The 26960-nt window shown below is 39.5% G+C and overlaps 1 protein-coding gene across 10 annotated transcripts in view; it reads left to right on the top strand.

Annotated features, from left to right (window-relative positions):
* LOC124611222 (protein lap4) overlaps positions 1-26960 on the top strand; it is a 528343-nt gene that overhangs the window by 230006 nt on the left and 271377 nt on the right. For all 10 annotated transcript variants that reach the window (XM_047140227.1, XM_047140228.1, XM_047140229.1 and 7 more), the window contains exons 3-5: positions 7752-7830; positions 11345-11434; positions 14390-14510. In XM_047140227.1, coding sequence (XP_046996183.1) covers positions 7752-7830; positions 11345-11434; positions 14390-14510 — 290 coding nt within the window. The remainder of the gene's footprint in view (positions 1-7751; positions 7831-11344; positions 11435-14389; positions 14511-26960) is intronic.

The following is a 26960-nucleotide window of genomic DNA, read 5'->3' as shown; positions in this document are numbered from 1 at the left end:
TACTATGCATACAAGAAAATCGCATCCACTATACTTCTCGCTCTGTGGTATCCATGTCGCAGCACACATACAAAATATAGTTTAATTGGATTGCAATTACCCCACACGTAGAGGGTATGTCCAAAAGAGCTGCTATCTTGGGTCTTTACTCAAAGGTTTTTGCTACCGATACGAATAATCGACTACACTGTGTTTGACAGGTGGAGGTCTAATGCAAAACCTTGCCTATCCGTCTATAATTTTAATTATTTAATGTGGAATTTCATTATACAATGTTGTGCTGTTGATAAATTCTTATAAATGTTTCACTTCTACAGAGGCTGCACAAGCTCAGGCGTAAGCAAGGATTGAGGGAGGGCCAAAGTCTAGACTGTGCATATTAGTTCGTCAAAAACACGCTTGTTGTCAGTACTTGAAACGATATCAAATTCGTCTATACATTATAACGGATGACCCTCCATTCTAGAGTAACATTATAACGTTCTTCTATAAACTTGCCGGGAGTTGTACTGTTCGTTTGGGAGTGGCGTCTTGCATTTTTTACTGACACCAGGGCTGATGGTTTAATGAATGTACGCCTCTAAATTCTCATCCTTGGTATGCTTTTTGATCTGAAGAGTAACACTGTGCATAAAAAATTGCATGTTGCTTGCGTTGCCGGACCCACTCCCACACTTTACCTTGTGGCCATGGGGTATCCACGTTGCATGCAGATTTAGAAGGTATGGCTGGAAATGTTGTCACCATGATCTTTACCCGAAGGTTTGTGCCACTGGCACAAATAATCATCATAAGCAAAAAGCATTTGCTGTGGTGGAGAGTCTGATCATATTGCTACGCTAAAATGCACCCATTGTTCGTCCTAAACATATACAAATTCTAAGAGAAACTGACATCTAGTTTTTTATTTGTTTATTGTGGTATTTAACATTTAAAGTCGCTGCAACAACGTATTTGTTGTTAAATAATTTGATGCGGTAACTTACAGTGAGAATACATATATTACGTAAAATAGGGAAGAACACGTAAAAATGGGGTAAATTGTGGAAAAATACGAATATTTGTAAAAAAAATCATGGACAAAGCGCAGAAATTGCAGAAATAACCAAAATTTGCTGAATAATATTGGAAAATGGAGTATGAGACTATATTCATATCTGCTTAGGTGCAGTCTCTACTGGTGCCTCGAATGACGAATAACGCGTAATGTTAAATGTAATTTGTTATTAACAAATACCCACACCCTCGTCCTCTCCCTAGATCTTAAGCAACACGACTGAATGTAATCATAATAACATTAATTTGTTAGTAACAAATAACCATACCCTAGTTCTCTCCCTATGGTGCAGAGCTCAAGAATGAAGCCACCCACACAAGTGCTCTAGTTATAAAAGCAGGTGGGGGAGGGAACGGGCTTCCCACCATTTTAATATGTTCCCATTAGCTGAGATGTGGGAGGGGTTTGCCACCATTTTTGTGCCGTACAAGATCATGTGACCGATATCGGGAGTGCCGAATCCGCACAGGTAGGACAGGGGTTCCCCTTGGTAACATTGAATAATTGGCGGTGATTTCGGTGGTGGTGGTGGTGGTGGTGGTGGTGGTGGGAGGGGGGTGAGCTCGAACATAAGTAGCCTAAGCGTGTAACCCGACAGAGAAAGACCTTATCAGTGATTTTGAGAGATCATCGTTACTCAGCCAGAACTGGCCTTGGATATGTACTGTCCTTTTAAATCACGTTATCTGCCGCCTTTAAATACCATTATCTTGAGGTAATCGTCCTTTTAAATCTAGAACCGACTCTAGTACCCTATTGGTCTCGAGGAAGCGACAAAGGGGAAGTCTGTTCCTTCTGTCTTCCTTTTCTTTCTACTTTTTGTACTCTCAGAGAACTTATATGTTCAGTGGGCAAGTATGAAGTTGCAAATCAAGAGTTTGGCGTCAGTTTGCAGTTGTATTTCCTTCACACTTAACACGATTTTAGTTTCTGGTAGTATGAACAATGTGACAATGATTTCACGCAAAGTTGCCAGCAAAAGAAGTAACAACCCAAAATCGCAGGCAGCTATAAATTCGGTTAAGTACTGACGCGATTGAAATATAACATGTATTTTTTCTGATTTTTATGAGAAGACACGGAAGAGGAATTATTTTCTACAGCATTACTAATATTAATGTTCATGTCTGTATTCTAGGTCTGTTCCAAGACGAACATGAAAGCTTTTCTGTAAATAAAATAAGATGTTATTAGATATAGACACAAACATTTTCATCGTCTCATAACAGGGAAATTTTTGCTGATCGGAACTGTAACTGGATGGTCAAGCTGTAGACATTGTGTGCAAAAATGCGTACGTTTCGATTCCGTGTTAATACAGTTTTCTTTGCTTCCTTGTCGTGAGAGACATTATAATCCTCTATTCAGATGATTTGCGGTTAATGGTCCTCAGTATACGTGACGGTTTGTAGGCTGTAAATCCACGAAGGTCACTAGCGGTTACAAGTATGATGATAATGTAATGATGATAACGTAATGATGATAACTTAATCCCATGACAGTCAATCATTTAGGCATAAATTGCCAAGTCATCTACAGAATGGTAGTATTCGCAGCACGAACACGATTTTCGTATGATTGTATTACAAAATTGTTATAAGGGGAGCAACACGAGACGATCCACCGTCTTTCGATTATTCCAACACTGGTTGGGCACCATACAAACTAGCTCCTGTATAGGGTTTCAGATCACCAGGCCCTAGTTTATGAAAACATTAGGTAATCATGACGCATATCCGTTCTGTATTATCATTCAGGCCGCTTTGTTCATGAGCTATGCTTGGTATTCGTGACGGCGTCTTTGCTTTTGTAGAAGCAGGGAATTTCAGTCTGAGGCTAGGCCGCGCGATGACGTTACTGAGCACACCGCGCGCCAATGGACAAAACAGATTTCCTGATATCTGAGAATCTAGTAGGCGTGTGGAAACTGGCCGTTGGCGTGTAACGACACTAGCCAGTAAAATGAACTTGTGTTCACAACAGGGCAAAATCCTTTCTGAAACATGCAACTGCGATTCCTATATAGAAAGAATGTCAGCGTTTCGGCGCCGTTTTCGGAAGGGTGTACTGCAAAGGAAACGAGTGAGCGTCAAGAAGTAGTTCCGTGATTTTCGACTCAGCCGTTTAGCATTTGCCGATGAAAATGTCGATCGTGACTGGCAGAGTATAATATTTTCCGACGAATCGGTTATTTTGCACAGGGAATGGTGTTGTAGTATAGGCCACATCTCCAAATACCGTGACGAACCAAAACATTATGATTAGGTGCATAACAGCGCGTTGCTCCATCTTTGGAATGCAATACAACAGCGATCCCGCGTAGCATGGATTCGACAATACCTTAGCAGGTTTATGGAGATATGCGACACTAAATGGCTACACACAGGTCATGTAATTCATGTAAATTACGAGCCGGCGTTTGTGGGCGGTCCCCTGGCTACCGAAAGGCGTCCCAGTGTGTTCCATCTGGTTCAGGTAAGGCGAATTTGGTGGTCAAGACATCAACTAGAGTCCAGTATTGTGCTCTCCAAACCACTGTAGCCTGATACTGGTTTTCAGAAATGGGCAGTTATCGTGCAGGAAGATGCCTTCGCCATTGGGAAAGGCATTAGACTTGAAGGGATGCAGGATGTTCCTGTAGTCCACAGCTATCATGATGCATTTGGTTACTCCCACTTGTCCTGTGGAAGCACCGGTAAATGTCCCCTATAGCATAATACTCCTCCGTCTGTGGCGTGGTGGTCATTTTCAGCAATCGTTTGCGTGGATGAGAGTGAAATCGGACACGAAATGTGGTTCATCAGACTAGGCGACACGTTTCCATTGATCTACTGTCCACTCTTGGTAATCCCGTGCCCACTGTAATCATAACTAACAATGTAGTTGGAACACCACAGGCACACATAGTGGTTGCCTGCTTCGGAACCCACTGTTCAGCAGTGTACATTGAACTGTGTGCTCCAAAAGGCTTGTACCTGCGCCAGCATTGTTCTCTTGCCATCAGATGTGCTACAGATCACTACTGTGTATCCTGCTTTACCGAACAGGGAAGCCTCCAACCTTTATGTTTTATGATTGGGCGTTGATGTCCAACACTTTCTCGCCTTCTTGTGGCTTCACCGTCCTTCAACCACTTTCCATAGATACTTTGGAAAGTAGTGCACAAATAGCGGACCACGATTGCCGTTTCTGAGATGCTCTTTTCCAGGCGCTGAGCCATAACAAGCTACCATTGTTTGGAATCGCTAATTTCAGTGGATTTCCCAATTTGAGGTCCGTATCATTGTTAGAATAATTATCCATTCCTGAATGAAATTTTCACTCTGCAGTGGAGTGTGTGCTGATATGAAACTTCCTGGCAGATTAAAACTGTGTGCCGGACCGAGACTCGAACTCGGGACCTTTGCCTTTCGCGGGCAAGTGCTCTACCATCTGAGCTACCCAAGCATGACTCACGCCCGGTCCTCACATCTTCATTTGTGCCAGTATCTCATCTCCTACCTTCCAAACTTCACAGAAGCTCTCCTGCACAGGTACCGAGTTTGAGTCTCGATCCGGCACACAGTTTTAATCCGTCAGGAAGTTTCAATTATCCATTTGTCTCTTCTCTGCTTATCACTCAGTTTCATGGTGGGCAGAGGTCACAAGTTTTGGCTTGTCAATATATATCAGCTATCAGTATACAGTGGTCATGTTTCTGTAATAGGTTATGATTGGATATGTTACTGCAGACATAGATGGATTGAGAAGAGTTATAGCCGACTTGATGCTTCTCAATGTACTCAAATTGTAGGTACTGTTAAAATCCCTCAACTATACCATTTCAAGCAGAAGCAGCGTCCATTACACATTTCAGCTGTTGAGCAAAAGTGCTCTGCAGAACAGAATAAATACTTCTTTTCTACTGACCACCAGCATTGGACTCCAGCTCCACTGAAATCGTATGGGTGGGAGCGAAGTGGACCATGCGAGAAAACTGGCGTGATTCCTCTCCATAAATCCGCAATGAAAGTAGGAATGTCGCCTTAGCTGTCAGGAAGGAGGTGGCAGAAAATGTGAGATTTATTACTTGTCTCATAGACACCCTTCCTTGTAGGGGGCAGATGGTCATTGATGTGGAAGTCCTTTGGATGGGGTCTCAACTGATAAGCAAACTGCATGCTGTACGGTTTTGAGTCCATCTCATGACTTAGTGTTTTTTCCAAGTCAGAAATATTAGGAATGACGCAGAGCAGATTTCCTTTTATTTTTTTAGAGGGTGTGTTTTTCACGATGATTGTCAATAAGTCGAAATTACCTCAGTTAAATTACAAATGTCCTTTACTTGCATGAGCAGTACTTTACAGTCTGCAGTGTGATTGATTCCTGTGTAATATGGCAAGCAGTTGAAATGTCAGTCGCCTCCACTATTAAAGAACCACTTTGTTCAAACCTACCTAAGAGATTTGGCGATGTCGCAGTACCTGTGTTGTTAATAAGAATGATGATCCTTCAGAAGTGCATGCATATCTGAAGGAATGGGCACTGCAGCGGCTACAGCCTTTATGAAATACGCGAAATTTAATCACAGTTGTGAAGGCAATCAACCTTGAGCTATATAAGGGAATGATTACAATGAAAATTTGTGCCAGATCGGGACTAGAACCCAGATTTCCTACCTTACCTGAACGGTCACCTCAACTACTTTGGTTATCTGTGCAAGACTCGTGCCCAAACTCAAACTTCTGTATTTCTATGTTCATGTGTTGCAACCAGTACTCGTATGCATATTATGTAATTCCCATACAGGGGAGAACATTTAAATTAAAAGTTGCTGCCTGGTATCAGTGGATAAATACAATATTGCAGAGCCAGCGCTGTTGGGAAGAATGATATAACATTCCTATGGACATGCAGGCATGTTTTGTTGATTTTGTATTTGAAATTTAATAATTTTCTGTGAAAATGGTATTTAGATTTGGACAGTGGTGTCAAATGGAATGGTTGTAGCCATCTGATATTTTTAACTACGATTAAAAAAAAAAAAATTATATTTAAATGCCAACTGAATAAGTGAGTGAAATGGTGTGAGAGTGATTGTGTAAAATGTGTGTTTTAATAGTGAATTAGGATAAAACTTTAAAATACATATAAATTTTCATATAACATAACACGTCTAATACCAATTTGTACATTGACACAAACGGAATATTGTACCACTATTACTACTACTATTCTATTGCTGCTGCTACGTATTACAACAATGATATTATTTTCTAAGTGTCAGTTTAATGTTCTCCAAAAATAGACAGTAAATCACCAATGGATTACGATGACATCCAGTGCTAAGAATAGTATAACCTGTTTTTATTGCAGACAATTTAATGATTCAGTGTACTATTAAAAACTGTAAGTTTCTTGAGCCAGCAAATAGCATGGACTTCTCTGATGTGGCTAGTGAAAGCTACTTTTGAATTAAAATGTCCCCCCCCCCTCCCCCCCACCCCGTATGGGAATCTCGTAATATACATACGAGTATTGCTGGCAACACATGAACATGGGCATTCAGAGGTTTGAGTTTGGGTGTGAGTGTTGCACAGATAACCAAATCAGTTGAGGTGAACATTCATGTAAAGTAGGAAATCTGGGTTCTAGTCCCGATCTGGCACAAATTTTCATTGTTGTCATTCCCTTATATAGTTAATTGCATTCACAACTGTGATTACATTTCATGTATTTCATAAATGCTGTAGTCGCTGATGTGGCTAGTGAAAGCTACTTTTCCAATGTTGAAATGCATCAAATACAAGTTGCCAAAGCAATCTACAGTAGACAGTTTGTGGCATCAAAGCACGGAGGATAAGAGATTTCAAACGTGTGTTTGTAAATCATCCTACTGCGTTAAAATTTTGTTACAAGGAAATCATACATTTATAAATTAAATCTCCCTTTTTTTAAATTTATAAATTACGTGTCAGCTAAGATTGTGGACAACTTGACATAATGGCACTACTACTAACAGTAGTCTGATGAAATGCTACGGATTTGCTGTTGCTAACACTGATGGGTGTGAAAATTGCGGCTAAGCGGTCAGTGTAAAATGAAAATTTACTATTAACACTTCGACAGTAAACAAAGTAACATAAATATAGTCTTTTATTTTATTTTACTGGCAGGAAGGAGGATAAGGATTTAATATCCCGTCAGTTGAGCGAGGGATGGAAGAAAACCTCCCATGTCTTAAAGTATGTGGCCATTTTCTTAAAAGCTGCTAAGAAAAGCTACATTTTCCACACTCTCATTTGTGCAAACACTGAGCTGGTCACCGATCTCCATCCCAGAAAAAGATATACAGATAGTTAAAATATGGTAACACTAAAAAGTTTACATGATTCACAGATAAATGGGCACATGAGTTCCCTACCTGTCGCCAACTGACAACTTTGGTGACAGGAGGGGCATTGAGCCACAAAATTATAAAAAGTAAATTTGCCAAATCATGAAAATAATAAACCCCGTACTGTGGGATAAGTGCTAGTAAAGAGGAAGAGGTTTAGGGTAACCATAGAAAAGGTAAACTCAGAATAGCTGAATCGAATGTTGGCCTCACGTGAATACTAGTGTGCCTCCTCTCTCAGTTTTACTTTCTACATTTAAGCTTTAGTGCCATATGTAATGTAATTTAACTAAGTGAGTGATCAACCTTCTGTTTCAGACATTCCTGATATTCCTGAAAATATCAAAAATCTTCGAGCACTACAAGTGGCTGATTTCAGCAGCAATCCCATACCCAGGTAACATTCACTGTGTTTGTTTTGTTTAATGTAGTGTTTGATCTAAGCAAAGAAGTTTAGATGGCTGAAGAAACTGTGATATAGGAATAAAGAGCAATATTTGGCACACCTTGCTGTAGTGTTATCTGAGAGTGTATACCCCTATAATTGTCAGAATTTTTTTTTTCCTAAGCGCGTATTACATTGTCAAAGATCTTTGATAAATATATATAAGACAAGGCCATCCTCTAACTTTTATGAAAGAAAAGAGAAATATTTAAAATAATTTTGGGAGAGTGTAACACAGCTGTAAGGTGGTTTTCTGGTTTGAGAGACTGCTCCTGTCAAATTCTTCTTTTCATTAGGGACAACGTGCTTACATGATGAAGTAAGTTATACCACCCTGAATGGTCCAAAGTGTAAAACAGGCAACATTTGCCTTGTTCAAACAGTCTGTGCAACTGTGGAGTGATCACTCAACTAATACTCCAGGAGAAGCTGAAGAATAGCATTTGCCTTATTAATTAGGAGACATATAATTAGAAAATTTGAAAGGTGGCTCAGTATTTGACTTTCCATGGGCAAAGGTGAAGGAGATTCCACTTTGCACCTGTTAACAAGAGTTGCCTTGTTGCTGGAGACATTACTGCCTGAAAATACTCAGAAAGAAAAGAAAGAGAATTGGCAAATACCACATTTTACTCTCTGAATAACAATCTTATATATATGTTCACTTAAGAAGACATTCATAAGATAATTTTACAGTTCAAATTTGAAACAGTTCTTAGAATGGAAAGCTCCCCTGCTGAAGTAATGGATTTTATGAAATTAATTTCAATGTTCCTGTCAGTAAATGACATCTCGTATAAGAAAAGGGACCTTGGAAGAAAACGAGAAATTTATCGGATGAGGGAAGGGCAGATATTAGAAATAGCAAAGTTATGGCCTGTATGTTGTACATACATTGTGAATTGATATTTGAGAAACTTTTAGGCAGATGGTCACAACACATCCATCGACACCATTACTGATTTGAGAGAAACATCCACAGAAAATTGATAAATAATGTGGTCTCACTTGCTGCACACCCACATCTAACAAATACTATAGCACCGATTTGTCTTATGCATGCTTATGGCAGTCTCTGATGTCTTCACTTTGTAAAGTTGTGTTGCAGAGTGCATTAGTGAAGATACTTGGGCCAACTGCCTAAAAGTGTGCTGCTGTGGAATTACTCATATTTTAGTAGTTGCTGTGTAAGGTAGTGGAAAAATGGTTAAATTAAAGGCATACAATGATGATTTCAAATGGGTAGTTTAATATAAGTCCATTGATGTTCTTAATGAGTTATGTGTGCCAGTGACAAATTCTCATTGACACTTCAAAGTACTATGTATGTATTGCTTAAAGGCAAACTGGCAGTAAACCTTACAATGTGATAAAATGCTATAATGATGTAAAGCAGCAAAATAACAAGATACCTAGGTGAATTCTTAGCGAATAAATGGACTTTGCATATCACATAGACCAAAGTTGATGGACAGGAACATCATTCAAATAGAGAATTTCAGATTGCACAAAAAGCAATTGCGGCGGCGGCGGCGGTGGTGGTGGTGGTGGTGGTGGTGGTGGTTGCTGTTGTTGTCATGTTGTCAGTTGCTAGTACAACAGCTTTGTTTTTATGATTTATGTGATGATTATGTCAACTTTGGTTGTCTAAATCAGAGGCTCTTGCTCATTACGGAAGGATCTTGAAATAAGTGTGTACTGTTGTGTCTTATTGTATTTTTTAAACTTTAGTTATGTGTTAAGGTAACTAATATATAAGGTCATCAGTGTAGTGAAACTATTGGCAATGTATTTATAGATAGCTGGGAGAGACATAGAAAATGAGAAAATCGAAAATAAAATGTTCATTCCATTTACAAAACTTCTTTCATAGAGGAAAATCCATAGATAATACCCACATTAAATTTGCATACCACATCAAAGTATATTGCTTGGTTATCATTATCACTAACACTCATGAAATAGCTAGTATCTACCAATAGGAGATTGCAGCTGCACTAGACAAGTTTGGAACTGTAATGTAGAGAGCTGGTCAGTGGTCGCACTTATCCAGTAAGTCAGGATTCAGTGTGGTGCACTGCCACCAGTTACCTGCAGTCCTATCATAGGAGACAAAGAGGAAATGGATGAGACTGCCATTTGACAAAAGACAGTAGATGAACATTGAGACAACGTGTGTTTTAATAATTACACTTTTTCTACAGAGAAACTGGTGTGTTGAAGTTTATGTGCTACAGATTCATGGATTCTTCTTGCACAAGTTCTTTACTGAGAACAGTGTTTGTAATACAAAAACAGTTTTGTTGTAGGATCAAAATGGAGACCCAGTGTGACAGTTTTTGAAAAAAATAAAAATAAAAATAAAAAATAAAAATAAAAGCAAACTTTGCAAAAGCTGACATTTAAACATTTTTTTTGATTTATTTTTGAGAAATTCTGCAGTTAATGGATGATTCTATTGCCTGTCAAGATTAAGCGTATTTGTAAAATTGAAAGGTTTCAGTTTTGACAAACCATCTTCAGATCGGAGTATGTTTGCTACTACAGTAACCTTTCAATATCTGTACACAAATGTACATGCTTTGTCACAGGTATTGTACTTGATGTGACAAGCATATTTGCTTATAGAAATTGACAGATTACTCTTAGAATCAAAGTAGGGGATGGATAGCCCAGTTCAGTAAAAGTTTTTGCCTACAGCAAGACATACAACCACAGATATTCAGCTTAGAATATCTCACATGTTTGACATTTAGAATAACAATAAAATTCTCTTGAACATCCAGCTGCATTAAGTGGCAAACCTCTTGACACAGCTGGAAGCTAGGGAGGATTTTATCAGTACATATTGGCACGAAACCATACATTCGTGTGTTTTGAAAATTTTTTGATATAGTGAAGATGGGACTGTTGCATTGAAATTTTCTGTAGGGAGCTGTACGAAGACTTGCTTCCAGTAGTCTTGCTGTCATTCCTGCAGTATCAGTTCCAATGTTACAGAATTAGAAATCATCTGTTAAGACACATTTCACAATGAGAATGAGTTACATTTTGACCTTAGCTTTTGCTGTTAATAAGGTAACATTTGCAATAAAAGCTTGGGTTTTTGTTCTTTGTTGAGGGTCTGTTAAATATTCTACTCATATGTTGAAGTTGATGCAGAAGAGAAGCTAAGAGTTGCAGATTTATGATTCCAACTTACTGTTATATGTTTGTAGAAATGGACGAAATGAACAAGTTTTTCATGATATCACAAGTTCCTCAAATTTTATTTATTCCTGTCATTTTTTTTTAAAATAAAAAGTGTTGCTTTTGCTGCAGGGATAATATTGCTGAATAACACAATTTTAAGTGTCACTGATGTGTGTATATATGTACCACCATATGTTTATATCACACATGGCTTTCAATGTGAAGACATTGTAGAGATGAGTTATCTTGAGATAAATTTTCTCTGCAATTGCAGATTACCCCCAGGATTTGTGCAGCTTCGAAATTTGACAGTGCTTGGCCTCAATGATATGTCTCTCACAAACCTGCCACCAGATTTTGGAAGGTAAGATACTAAGTCACTTGTTATCCAACTTGTAAACGAGTTCTACTTATATTGGCTATTCTTCCATAAGGCACAAATAGTGTGCAGGTGAAAGAATGTAGGTAATCAACATTAGGATATATTTTTATAATAGGCAAACATTCCACGTGGGAAAAATATACTTAAAAACAAAGATGATGTGACTTACCATACGAAAGCGCTGGCAGGTCGATAGAAACACAAACACACACATACATACACACAAAATTCTAGCTTTCGCAACCAATGGTTGCTTCGTCAGGAAAGAGGGAAGGAGAGGGAAAGACGAAATGATGTGGGTTTTAAGGGAGAGGGTAAGGAGTCATTCCAATCCCGGGAGCGGAAAGACTTACCTTAGGGGGAAAAAAGGACAGGTATACACTCGCGCGCGCGCACACACACACACACATATCCATCCGCACATACACAGACACAAGCAGACATTTTCGAGCAATGTCTGCTTGTGTCTGTGTATGTGCGGATGGATATGTGTGTGTGTGCGAGTGTATACCTGTCCCTTTTTTCCCCCTAAGGTAAGTCTTTCCGCTCCCGGGATTGGAATGACTCCTTACCCTCTCCCTTAAAACCCACATCCTTTCGTCTTTCCCTCTCCTTCCCTCTTTCCTGACGAAGCAACCATTGGTTGCGAAAGCTAGAATTTTGTGTGTATACATGTGTTTGTTTGTGTTTCTATCGACCTGCCAGCGCTTTCTTATGGTAAGTCACATCATCTTTGTTTTTAAATATATTAGGATATATTTATTACTATAGCACGAATGAAACTTCTTCAACAGAATGACTGTGCCATTCTGAAGCAATATTTCATGCCATGTACTACTTGTACTTGTACTTGGTCTTCAGACAAGGATGACAAATAGTAAAATCATTGAATCGATTGCAACATGACATTTCCACTTGATTTGGTAATATCATTTTTATTTTAACATCTGTGGTTTTAGAAAGTTCTGTTTATTCCTTTGAATTTATCATTTATGTTTCTATTCTAACGGTGTATATTGGGAGCTGATAGGTTTACAGTAACCATTCAACCTCCACCCAAGGCATCCGTCTTATGTACCACTTTCAGTAAAATGCAGCAATCATTCATAATTTTTAGTTGAAATTGGGACTTAAATTTGTTGTACTTGCTTTTAGACCAGGTTGTTATAGTTTTGAAACACATGTATTCCACTCTGATTGGTGTGAAACTCTCACATCACAATTTCAATTTATTGCACTGTATATACTACTGAGAATACCCTGTAACATATTGTTTAGTACAAATCCCATAGATATAATTCGAATTTGACTGGATTATCTAGTATGTACATATTTGTTTAAGCACTTGTCTCGCTCCAGGCAAATGCCGGGATGGTTCCTTTGAAAGGGCACGGCCGACTTCCTTCCCCGTCCTTCTCTAATCCGATGAGACCGATGACCTCGCTGTCTGGTCTCCTACCCCAATCAACCCAACCCCCCCCCCCCCCCCATCCTCCCAAGCACTTGTCTTGCAAGGTCATAGATGGAGAGCTAGATGCGATGCAATAAATAGACAGTGAGTTCTTGGTAGTTGCGTAAGGAAAACCACGCATTGTGATTTAATACAATGCTGTCATTCACTATGAATGACATAAATTGAACTAATTGTTGCCTGGCGAGAAAAATTAGTATGGTATAAGAATTATTCGAATTGGTAACATTCTTCTCAAGAAATGAGCTGCTCAAGTCTACTGTTGGTGATGTGATTGTGAAGGGGAAATGCAAAGAAACTACCATAACTAAATGAAGATCAGGCAGTCGTCATATACAGATTGAGGGAGACCATCAAGTGTTTCTGTGATTGGCTATAAAACTTGCATTAAATCAACAGGAGTACTAACTTATGAATTCTAAAATGTTACCAGTCGTCCAGTTGGCATAGTGACTGTGTGTAAGGAGTTAAAAAGAATGGGGTACAATGGAAGAACATCTCCTCATTAGCCGCACGTCTCTGTAGTCAGTGCAGAGCAATGTTTTAGGCGGTGTAAAGAATGACGCCAGTGGGCAGTGGATGACTGGAAGTGAATGATATGAAGTAATAAATCACACTGTACCCAGTGGGATCCGATGGAATAGTTTGGGTTTGGTGAATGCCTGGAGAACCTTACTTGCCATCATGTGTGGTGCCAACAGTGAAGTACAGAGGAGGTGGTAGTATGGTATGAGAGCTTTTTTTTTTTTTTCATAGTAAGGATGTGCTTCCTTTATTGCATTTTTTAAAAAAAACCTACATGCAGGAGGATACATTCACATTTTACAGTATTTTTTACTGTGTATAGAAGAGGAACAGTTTGGAAATGACTGATTTTGTTAGCATGAGAATAATACATATTGTCATAAAGCAGCAATGGTTTGTGAGAAATAACATCCCTAAAATGGAGTGGCCTGCTCAGAGTCTGAACTGGAACCTAGTGGAACACCTTTGGGGTGAGCTAGAATGTATACTTTGCTCCAGATGCTATTGCTACATCATTTCCTTCTTTGGTTTCGGCTCTTGAGGAAGAATTGGCTACCATTCTGTGAAAGACAATGACACCTCATTGAAAGTGTCCCCAGGAGAGTTCAAGATGTCATAAAGACATAGAATGGACACACCCCATATTGATGTCCACTTACAATTGTCCAGATACTTTTGATCTTATGGTGTACTTCATTTCTGAATAAGTCATTTACATAGTAAAAGGAGTGGGGAAAAATTATAGATCTTCATTGTTCCTGAAATAAATCCTTTTAAAGAGTATTCTATTTGATTTCAGCTGTTCTTGTCATGAATATTTCTGTGTATCCCATCAGGATAAGTAATTACTTACCTCTCTGTGGCTGCTCTTGTGTATTTACTATTTATGCTGAAGCTTTGGTATGTTATTGTAGCTGCTTTGTAACTTCTCTTCTTTACAGTTTGGTGAGCCTACAGTCACTTGAGTTGAGGGAAAATTTGCTCAAATCGCTTCCAGAATCCTTGTCTCAGTTGTCTAAGTTAGAACGCTTAGACTTGGGTGATAATGAGATAGAAGAATTGGTAAGCTGCTATGTCTTCTGTATAGTTTTATATTGTAAAAACATTAATGTTTAGTACTATATTCTTCCTCTCCCCCTTTTCCTTTCACGTGTTCTGTATACAGTGTGTTTCTACCAAGCTGTTAATGTCAAGCTTGTTGTTTAGCTGTTTAATGTATCATTATTCTTTTGCTCCCAAATGAATGTGTCATTTTGGCTAAGGAGCAAACAGCAGTCTACACCACTATGATAAAAGTATAAAATGGGCACAGGAAATGTAGGTTTCTTTCTGTTTGTGTAGTTCACACGTGTCGAGTGCTTATTTTACTTGTTTACCGAGAATGAAGGAGGTATCATGACTCGGTGTCCACCAAAAATAATTTAGCACCTGCACAAATATAGTTGCTGGAAGGGCGCTGAAATATTGTACGGAGAGTAATGCCACGTCCTAGGTGAGTGACAGAAGTGACAGGCAGTGCATGTCACCTTCAGGCGATAAAGAAAACAGCACTGCAGGTGTAGCTGCGGGAGAATCCTGCATAAGTGATGTTAATGGTGCTTCCCCTGCTAGGAGCGATGTTTGAATTCAAACTTTACCACGTGCGACAGGCTTTGGTGAGTGTGTGTTCGTAAAGTGCATTTTTACTCAGTATCCAGTACGTCAACATATTTCGCTGAATTATTGATACCCAAAGTGTGAAAGAGGTTTACTTTATGGGACATGAAGTAAAAGAATTAGCACAACAGGTTTATACTGATGAAGAGTGGAAAACTTTGGTCAGGGCAGTGGGCTGAACAAGTGAGTATTGCTTTTATTCACTTCATTTCTTTTTAAGTAGAATAATGCAATTTATGTTACTCCTGCATGTGATGAAAGTTCATTTTTATTTCCTACACCTGTCTTTCAATTAAAGTACGTGCATTTATGTCCAACTCATTATTGACTCTTCTGTTGTTTCAATTTTACTGTTGGAAGAAAAGAATGATGTGTAATTTTTTTAAAAACATCAGTGAGAACTACTGCCAGAAACATGTACATTAAGATTTCGCCTTTGTGTATAATGAGAGAGAATGCGTAGCTGTAAGGAAAGTAAAAGCTAACATAATACCATCCCTCTTCCTCAGTTTTTGTAATTTGTATATGGTCATCATCATCATCATCATCATCATCATCATCATCATCATCGTCTTGGACAGTTTCCAGCCTCTGGCCAGCACTGTATGGAACATTTCTTCTGAACGCATTCCTCTACTCTTTTCAGCCATCTGTCCCTTGGTCTTCCTCTTGGTTTCTTTCCTTCCAGTTTCATCTCATTTATCCTCGTGGGTATCCTCTTCTCCTCCATTCTCTTAACTTGGCCATACCATCTCATCCTTGACTTCTCTATCTCCTCCTGTAATGGTTCCTCCTTCATTAACTTTCTGATCCTCTCAATTCTTAGCCTGTCTGTCTTTGTCACTCCAATATATGGTAAATACACATAATATTCCTGCTAACTTGTGACGATGGAAAGTAATGTTCCTGAATTTCCTAGTTACTGGTCAATACAGTAATGCACACCTATAAGATATATTTCTTTCTTTCTTTCTTTTTGTGTAACTTCCTGTCACAGGTCCTATCACCATCTTTGCAAGAAAGTGTGGCCTACATGGCAACATGAGACATTGACAACCATGTGGGCTGAGGTTTATTCAGTTACCTTTAACAGAGTGAGAGGAAGAAAGTCTCCTAGAATGCTTACCACAATTGATTTCGGAATGCAGAAGAGAAGTTACTGGAATCGTAGGACATAAATGTGTGCAAACACTTAAGGATTTAATTTAAGAAAAATTTATTTCCCAATTCTTCAGCCTTATTTGGAGAGGTGTCATGCAGTGGCTTCATATCTGTGCAAATCAATAAGTACATCCTCTCACTCTGTATGTTTGTCCTTTCCAATAACTATCTATCCCCGGGTTCCCGTTTCACTATCAGTGATGAGCACTCTCTTGTTCCTCTTCATGTTCTGACACACAGAAAATATCAACTATTATTCATTGCTAGTACTAGAGAAAAACTTCACAGAGCTTATTCTGTATTAACTGGCAGAAAACTCAAGATGATGATTGTTACTGGATATGTGTCATAAACTCAATTGTTGTCCCATGAATGTGTACAGACTTCTCGCGATTCTTACTACAGCAACATCGAGGCTTGACTGCAGTACTGCTCTTAGCTGCTTGCTGGTAATCACTGCCTTGGCCCTGTGCACTGGCTTTTTATGTTCTTGTTTTTCAAGGACTTTTGAGTGAGTTTCACCCATAGAGCTGTTTCCTATTGCTCTTCCAAAGGCTGTTCCAAAGAACTTACCACAACCTTCCAGAAGGTTCTTGAACATTCTGACTGTACTCCACTGTCTTCTAGTTGCCTTGGTGCCTGAGGGTGTTGTTCTTGCCTAGCCATTACAGCAACACCGGTGCTGCAGTGGGTTGTCAAAAAGTTTGGGTTCATATGGAGCACTTGCCTACTTCCTGATGTCTGCCTGACACCACCCATAATCAAGTTCCTCTCCTTTCTTTGTAGCCATGTCACTTCTTACATTATTGAAATTGAACAGCCATAATAGTAATCAGTTTTACATGTCCTTTTGTTTTTGTGTATTTTGTAAACATAAATAATATAACCACTGGGAATGGAAATGGTCATGCTGCTCAATATTCTTAAGAGGGAGGGGAGGAGGGAGAAGGTGGGCTGGAGAGAGAGAGAGAGAGAGAGAGAGAGAGAGAGAGAGAGAGAGAGAGAGAGAGAGAGAGGGGGGGGGGAGTGAGTGAGTTTGTGTTTGTAACAACAAAACAATTATTTTTTGACAAAATAACATAATTAGATAGATAAAAAAATCTACTCACCAAGCGGCAGCAGAAAACAGAAATAAAAGCAAGTCATAATTAGACAAGCTTTCGGAGCCAGTGGTTCCTTCTTCAGGCAGAAGCGTTGAAGGGGAAGAAAGCCGGCTGAAGGAAAAGGACTGGAGGTATCTAGGAAAAGGGGTAGATTTCGGAAAAGTCACCCAGAACTGCGTGTCACGGGAGACATACCATACAGGATGAAAAGGAAAGACTGATTGTTGGGGACTGTACCAGACAAAATTTGAAAACCTGAGAGTGTGAAAGTGGAAGACAGGATAATATGCAAGACTGAGATTACTGCTAAAACATCGTGTACGAGTCAGTAAGGGACAGGCAGGCAAGAAAATGAAAGATATATAAAACTAAAACAGAGTGAAGAAAAGAGTAAGTATTCTCCTCCACCTTTAAGCTCTCAGGTTTTCAAATCTCATTTACCCCTTTCCCTAGACCTCTCCAGTCCTTTTCCTTCACCCCTCTTCTTTCCCCTTCAACCGTTCTGCCTGAAGGAGCCCAGCCCTAAAAGTTTGTGTAATTATAACCTTCTTTTATTTGTGCTTTCTGCTACCACTTGGTGAGCTGACAGTGTGTTTGTGAACTGTAGTAGGTTGTCTCATTAATTTGTGGTTTTCAGGTATGCTGTAGTAAGTTCACATCTCTATTTTACTATTAGTGTAATTAGTATGTCATATAGTTTATTTACAATGTAATTGGTCAATAAATTCTGACCAGTATCCTTGAAACACGTTGTTCTTCATTCACCAAAGAAAGATTTTTCATATTCCACTGTAAAAGTTATAAATCAAGTACTTCCAAGTACATAAATCAGTACATTGGGATATAGGTGTTTAAATTTGAGTCACATTAAGCAGTATAGGAGGAGTAAAAAAATTGATTCCAAAGCCACAGAGAGAAATTTTTCTGTATACTTGTCTATCTGGTTTCAGGGAATGATGCAAAAGCAGAAAGTAAGTAATTAAGAGATGCTTTTCGAAGAGAGCTAAAGATGAGACCAGAACTTTGCCCAGGGGATGTGCAGCTGCTAGTGACTTAGAAAAGGGTGGGACTTTGAGACTCTTATGTTTTTGAAACACATTATGACACCCAGGGACAGCGGATCTAACATTGCTTTCAAAATTTCATTGTTACAAACATGGCCACCAGTTACACTGAAGTATCTGAAGGAGACTACAACAGAAATGTAGTTGACATATCGTTGAATCGGGTGTATGGCCAGTGGTCTGCGTTTTCCTAATACAATATTTCAACATCTTCCTCAGGTGCTTCCTGTGACTGAATAACAGGCTGACCGTGTCCCATATTTATGTCTGGACAGTGTCTGGCATTCCCTACACCATCCTCTCCCGCTGCTACCATGTCAGTTGGTTGCCAGATGTTCCATCTTCTGTCCGCACCCGCTTCCACTGTTTTCCCCAGTGGCGGCCTTTTCATGGCGTACCCTACTAGGTCCGCGCGCACGGGATGCGTTCCTAGCACTATTGACAGGCTGCGTTTGCTATTGGTGACCATTTCAACTTTCTCCAGCACCCCTGTCATTCTCCTGGTCTTGTGTTTTCTTCCGTTGTTTCTGTAATAGGTCCAAAGCCAGGTTCCATACCATGCTGAGTTGGTATCCAGCTTCCCGGTTTATCAAGTTCTCTGTCATCTCGATTTCAATTGGTTCAGTGATGATGCTATACCAAAATTTGGGGGTCTGAGATAAGATTCTGGTTTTATCATAATTCATGGTGTGCTCAAGTTCCAAGCAATGTTCTGCTATTGCCAATTTAGTGGCTTGTCGTACCCTTGTTTGCCTTTGGTGCTCTTTATATCTTATGTAAATGCTCCTGGTGGTCTGACCAATGTAAGACATACCGCATTCACATGGTATGTGGTAGATACCAGGTTTTCTCAGTCCCAGGTCACCCTTAACTGTTCCAAGAAGCACCCTGATCTAGTTCGGTGGGCAGAACACACTCTTGATATTGTGCTTTTTCAGTATTCTGCTGATCTTAGCAGATACAGGTCCTGCATACGGTAGAAAGGCTACCCTCCTGGTCTCTTCTTTTTGTTCTTCTCCCTCAGTATCATGCCATCTGGAGGGATGTGTAGCGCCTTGCAGATGTCCCTTGTTGAGTATCAGTTGTCTGCGAACACTTGCTGTAGGTGTTCTAACTCTGCTGCCAAGCTGTCCAAGTCGGACAGTGTTTTGTCTCGGTCAACAAGTGTTCTCAGCACCCCATTCTTCTGTGCCAGATGATGGCAACTGTCAGGTTGTTGGTGTAAGTTAGTGTGTGTGTGTGTGTGTTTTCTATACACATTATGGCCTAATGTGCCGTCTGTCTTCCTTTTCACCAGGACATCCAGGAAAGAAATTTGACCATTATTTTCTATTTCCATTGTGAACTTAATGCTGGGGTGTTTCGAATTCAGATTGTCAAGAAATTCGAGCAGTTTTTCCCAACCATGTGACCAGATGACAAACATGTCATCAACGTACCTAAAAAAACAGGTCGGCCTGTAGGCAGTGGTCATAAGTGCCTCATCCTTGAATCTCTCCATAAATATATTTGGCACTACTGGAAATAAGGGACTACCCATCGCCATAGTGTCTATGGAAAACCTACACACACCGACTTATACCTGCAGGCTGACAGCTGCCATCATCCGGCACAGAAGAATGGGATGCTGAGAACACTTGTTCAGCGAGCCAAAACACTGTTCGACTCAGCTTGGCAGCAGAGTTAGAACGCCTATAGCAAGTGTTCGCAGGCAACGGATACTCAACAAGGGACATCCACAAAGTGCTACATCCCTCCAGACAGCATGATGCTGAGGGAGAAGAACAAGAAGAAGAGACCAGGAGGGTAGCCTTTCTACCGTATGCAGGACCTACATCTGCTAAGATCAGCAGAATACTGAAAAAGCACAATATCAAGAGTGTGTTCTGCCCACCAAACAAGATCACGGCGCTTCTTGGAATGGTTAAGGATGATTTGGGACTGAGAAAACCTGGTATCTACCATATACCATGTGAATGCAGTATGTGTTACATTGGTCAGACCACCAGGACCTTGTAAAGAGCACCAAAGACATACCAGGCTATGACAAGCCACTAAATTGGCAATAGCAGAACATTGCTTGGAACTTCAGCACACCACAAATTATGATAAAACCAGGATCTTACCTCAGACCCCCAAATATTGGGATAGCGTCATCACTGAATCGATCGAAATCAAGATGACAGAGAACTTGATAAACCAGGAAGCTGGATGCCAACTCAGCACGGTGTGGAACCCAGCTTTGGACCTATTACAAAAACAATGGAAGAAAACACAAGACCAGGAGTATGACAGGGGTGCTGGAGAAAGTCGGAACGGTCATCAACAGCAAAAGCAGCCGCTTGACAGTGCGAGGAATGTGCCTGGCGGGTGCGGACCTAGTAGGGAACACCATGAAACGGCCGCCACCGGAGAAAACAGCGGAAGCGGGCGCGGACAGAAGACTGTACACCTGGTGACCAACTGACACGGTCGCGCTGGAGAAAGTCGGGACAGTCACCAACAGCAAAAGCAGCCTGGCGGGCGCGGACCTAGTAGGGCACGCCATGAAATTGCTGCCACCGGGGAAGACAGTGGAAGCAGCGCGGACGGAAGACGGAAGAGTTGGCGACCAACTGACAAGGTTGCAGCAGGAACGGACAGCATAGGGAATGCCAGACACCGTCCAGACATAAATACGGGGCACGGTCAACCTGTTGTTCAGTTACAGGAAGCACCTGAGGAAGATGCCGAGGTATGACATCGAAATATTGTGTTTGAAAAACGCAGACCACCAGCAGCACACCCAATTCAATGAGATTTTACAAAATTGTTGGTAAAGTCAAAGAAATTACAGAAATGTAGTTGTGCACACTATTTGGCTGTATTAAAAATGAAGTTTCCCACAGTACAGAGGAGCATATTCTTGTTGTTGGGTGGCTGACACCACCACCACCACCACCACCACCGGCAACGTCCTCTGCACTGCCATTGAGGAAGAAGAAGAAAAAAAAGTATTTAGCTGCAGTATTAAGAAGTAACCTCTCAAACTGGAATTTAAACAATAAATAAGAGGGCTAGAAGCTAAAACACGGTCTGAGGACACAAAGTTAATGTTATATTTAGTCCCTTACACGAAACACGTAGACTCCCTGAAGAACTAAATGGCAGGAGAAAGATGTCTGTTGTAAAAATAATAATAATAGTGTTTCCTTTTTCATACTTGTAATCATTGCTTCTATCATACTGTGCTAATTTCCTTGATTCAGAACTGTGAACAATAGTTACTATTTCTCACTGTAACTTTGGTTCACTTTTCATATTTTTCTATGAAAGTTGAAATAGACAAACAGTACCAAACTAAGCCCATTTCACTGATATTGTGGATTTGACTAGCAATTAAGTTTTGGTGATTAGCTAGACTGCAAAAAGTTTTTTTGTACCCTTCAGCTGTGTTTTGATCTGCCAATCATAACTCTCCATCTACATCAAGCTTTTGAATTCCATGGTGAGTTTTAAATTGGTATATCCAGCTGTACAAAAATACACATTCAATACTGGTAACCCCCAATCATTACAGAACTGTTTACTTTTTTCATAACTCTCCATCTACATCAAGCTTTTGAATTCCATGGTGAGTTTTAAATTGGTATATCCAGCTGTACAAAAATACACATTCAATACTGGTAACCCCCAATCATTACAGAACTGTTTACTTTTTTCATAATCATATGCCCAATTACATGTTTTCCTTCAGACCTTTTGGCACAGAGCCACTTCTACAAAATTTCAGCCAACTGATCTAGTTTGGGCTTTTTCAAAATTTCTTGTGATTAACTGTCTTTTATTGCAACTGTCTGTGAGGCAAACTTGTGAAGTTGAGTTGTATTTTATTTATTTTTTATTTTTTTCTTAATATCATAGATTGTTGAGGAACCAACTGTATATTCTTCCGTAATCGTATCTCTGTTCTCACCTTTCTCGTCTGATTAATGGTGTCAAACTTGTGTTGTGTTGTAAGCGTAACATGTTCATGTTTCACATTCTCTTTGTTTTGAGAAGTGCTTGGTTGACTATTGTAACAATGACATTGAAGAGTGCTAATTGTGATTCCACTTTAAAACACCATTTTTTAATCACTGTAGACAACTGGTGCATGACAGAAGCTGTCTGAAAGGTAACTGAAAATTTTTTAGCACTACACGACTTGAAATTGTTGACAACTGCTGAGTGCAGCCGAATTCTGCCAGATGCATCTGAAATATTCTGTATGTATGAAACAGTGCCAGATTATTGAACATGCCAGACTGCCAAATGCTGGGTTAATGGGCTTTTACTGTGAGTGTGTGTGTGTGGGGGGGGGGGGGGGGGGGGCGGGCTTGCCTGTCTTTCAAGATGATAAAGCTGTAGCTTTGTAAGGTACTAGAAATATACTTTGAAATGGAACTGCTGTGTAACATGAATAGATTGAAACTTAATAAACAAGACGTGATGGATGGGACTGTGATTGAATGATATTGTCACCTCAGTTAAAAGTTTTGTAGCTCAACAGAACGTTTCGTGTAATATACTGACCACACAGTGGCTGTGATAGTATAGAGTATTTTATCAGCTGGATATCTTCATGTGTGTTGCGTAAATGCATCAAGAATTTCAGTTTTTGAAGCAGATACAAGTGAATGTACAGTAAATTTGTCAACTGAAGTATTTAAAAGAGAGGTAATTGTTACACTGTATAATCTCTCTTTTAAATATTTCAGCTAACAAATTTTTATAGAACAATTTCCAGAAGTCATATAATGATAGCAGTGTTAACACTATGAAGTAGCTGAGAGTAAAAGCTTTTTGATGAATGTAAATTGAATAATGTTAAAAAGTCAAGGTAAACATATCAGTTGAATTTGTTAAGCATTGAAGAAGCTAGTACAGTTTCAGTGAATAAATAATAATATATTAGTGAACATGTACATTTATACACAAATTGGTAAGGAAAACATTTGATGGGTCTTCTTAATGGTAGTCACAATATACACTATTTATTCACAGTTTCAGACTTGTAAAAGTAGTATGTTTTAAATTGGATCATATCACATTTAGTAATTCCTTTCAGTTGCACCACATATTTCTCTCGTTCAAAATGAGATTCTGTCAGTCTTCTGCTATAAGAATTTGTCAAATTATTGTTTCGCAGCTATTAAGACTTTGAAAATTATTATTAGCTTAACTTAGCGTAATGCAAGCACCACTAGTGCAGATTTGAAATGACGAATTGTTAAGGAACCACAAAAAAATCTAATGTTAGTGATTTTACATGTTTAAAGCACATGTTGTTGTTGTGGTCTTCAGTCCTGAGACTGGTTGATGCAGCTCTCCATGCTACTCTATCCTGTGCAAGCTTCTTCATCTCCCAGTACCTACTGCAGCCTACATCCTTCTGAATCTGCCTAGTGTATTCATATCTTGGTCTCCCTCTATGATTTTTACCCTCCACACTGCCCTCCAGTACTAAATTGGTGATCCCTTAATGCCTCAGAACATGTCCTACCAACCGATCCCTTCTTCTAGTCAAGTTGTGCCACGAACTCCTCTTCTCCCCAATCCTATTCAATACCTCCTCATTAGTTATGTGATCTACCCATCTAATCTTCAGCATTCTTCTGTAGCACCACATTTCAAAAGCTTCTATTCTCTTCTTGTACAGCTCAAATGTATTTATAACTTGAATGAACAGACTTTGTTCAGTACGTGTTGGCTCTTGAAAATTGATGGTCAAAAAGAAATGCTTGATCAGATGGTCAAAAGGATCTATTCTCAGACTTTTGTATTCAAAGAATTTGCTCAGTGATATTTGTGGCTGCAACACAAATTGAAATTGTGAAAATTTCTGAAGATGCCTCTGGTTGTACATTTCACATATAGCGTTCCTTTCTCACCTTATTTTCTTAATTAAGGCAAATTTGGCTGTTGTATTTCCCAACAAACAATTCATTGCTTTCGTGTTGCATTAAGTCAGCTGCATGACTCAAGTTGTAGCAGGAGTTCGACGCTCGCTTGCAGGACTGCCAAGCCTGTCGACTGATGCAGCTGCTTGTAGCTGGAAAGTCACACATCCAGACATAGTACACTGTCAGTCGCTTACATCACTTATGTAAGATGGAGCCTAAGGGGGTCAACAATGCGATGAGTGGAGTGAAGAAATATGCGTAGTAGTAGTATTGCTCATAATACATATTTCAACTCCATCTGCAAACAGCTTCACTCTTGTATCATGTGTCACTTCACCAACCAATTAATCAGTTGGATTGCAGAACATGCATAGAATTCTATCACTTTGATCTGATGTGACCTCAGAACAATGAATTTGTTGAACTCTGAGCCACAATATGAGGTGTGATCAAAAAGTAACGGGAATTATTTAATTTTGCAGGCTTTATAAGTCCAATTTTCAAATTTTTTTGTCTATACGATCACAGCCACTGTGTGGTCAGTATATTACACGAAATGTTCTGACATACGTTTGCATTTTCAGCTGTTTTTAATATTTATTTTATTGTTGACTGGCAGAAAGGTTATACGTATTTTAAAGTGCTCGGTGGTTGTTTACTTTTATAAAAGAAGGTCAAAGAATTTGCTTGGAAAATGGAATAAAGTGCAGCACCACATTTGAAATGTTGCTGTGGCTTTTGGCGAATATACTATGAGTAAGACAATTAAAGATGGCGACCACCGTGGACATTGTGGCGCATAAATTACTGATGACATTGTGGAAGAAGTAAAGCAAATGGTTCTGAAAAATCATCAAATCACCACCATAGAAGTTTGTGATGGTGTCAGTATATCCTTTCTCATGCTAAGCAATTTTATTTATTTTATTTTAATTTTTTAAATATTTTGGGCAGGAAATGTGTTGCAGCAAAGTTTGTTCCAAAATTGTTGAATTTCGACCAAAGAAGACATTGCATAGACATTGCTCAGGAATTGATGAATGAAGTCGACAATAATCCAGAACTTCTAATGAAGGTTGTAATAGGTTATGGAACATGGTTACGTGCACGTCAAAATCAAGGCCCAGTTGTCCCCATGGAAACTGCGTGCAGAGCCAAGACTGAAAATAATTTGACAAATTCGATCTCATGTGAAAGTAGTTCTCAGTGTTTTCTTTAATTACAATAGGATAGTGCATCATGAATTCCTGCCTTATGGTCATATGGTCAACGAGGAATACTACCTGGAAGTTACGTGCTGTTTGTGTAAAGCAGTGTGAAAATGACCAGAATTGTGGCAAAACCACTCATGGAAACAGCATTGCAATAATGCTTCCACTCACGCTGCAATGCTTGGACTTGATTTTTTGGCAAGTAAAAGAGCAGCAACGTCTGCTGCATCAGTAAGAAGAATTACTCCAGTAGCAAGGGCAACTGCTGCAGGAGGAGGTCACCACTTTGCACATGAAATTTCAAGGATATCAGCAGTTACTTCTTTACATCAGAAAAAATTTGGTCACAGCCAAGCCACCAACAAAGTCGTGTTAGATGAAAGACCAGGCACTGTAGTGATGGACCATGTAAGTCAGCTGCTACCGTGCTGCAACAGTAAGACCAGTGAACTGCAGCTGCATTGTTTGTGGCATACAGATGCAGAAATATTTCGTGTGGCTTTCGGAGCACTGTTGCTTTTGACTGATGACCCAGCTCGTGGCATAATATAGGATGCATCACGACATATTCAAATTGTGACTCTGTTAGACATGCTAACTGCCTTCAAAGTAAATGATGGGCCCTCAAAGTGTGTAAAGAGTGGAGCGATCACCCAACATCCCACAAGGAAAGTGAATTTACTGCTTCTTGCAGTTTCAGCAGCACACATTCTTCACCCAGACCAGCTTGAGAGGAATGCTTGTACCATAGACCCTTTGGAGGCAGGGCATGTTGAAGCGGATCACCATGCTTCTAGTTAGGAAATGTGATTGCCAGCTCTCAGCAGTCAAAGGGAATGTTGGGTGGTATCATTTTCTAGCAGGATAATGCCTGCCCACATGTTGCCAAGGTTCTTGAGACTATGTTGCAGAAGTTTCTCCGGAAAGCCCTTATGTTTTCTCCATACAGTCCCAGTCTGTTGCCATGTTATTTCCATATTTTTAGAGTCCTGAAGAAAAATGCTTTTGATTTGCTTTGAGCGAAGAGATTCATGCCTGGGTACAATTATGGTTCTGTGGGCAGCAGGAAACATTTTACAATGAAGGCATAGACTGTCTTGCCTCACAGTGGGATTAATTGTATTAACAATTATGGCTATTATTTTTGAAGTAATAAACAATGTACCCACTGTTCTTATATCTGTCTTTTTTTCATTTGACTGCTCTTTGTACATTGGAACATATCATTTTGCACAAATGGATGCCAATCTCATGTAATTTGAAAAGTGTTATACAGCCAAGGTGGATCAGCCACAACTGGTTATAGTTTATTAGTGATATTGCTTTCTAAGCCTAACAAGTTGAGGTGACACATCAGGTTAGCTTGAATTTTATTGGTGAAATCAGCATTATC

This window comes from Schistocerca americana, chromosome 1 (genome assembly GCF_021461395.2).
Source record: "Schistocerca americana isolate TAMUIC-IGC-003095 chromosome 1, iqSchAmer2.1, whole genome shotgun sequence".
Classification (NCBI taxonomy): Eukaryota; Metazoa; Arthropoda; class Insecta; order Orthoptera; family Acrididae; genus Schistocerca; species Schistocerca americana.
This window is presented reverse-complemented; position numbering and strand designations above follow the sequence as displayed.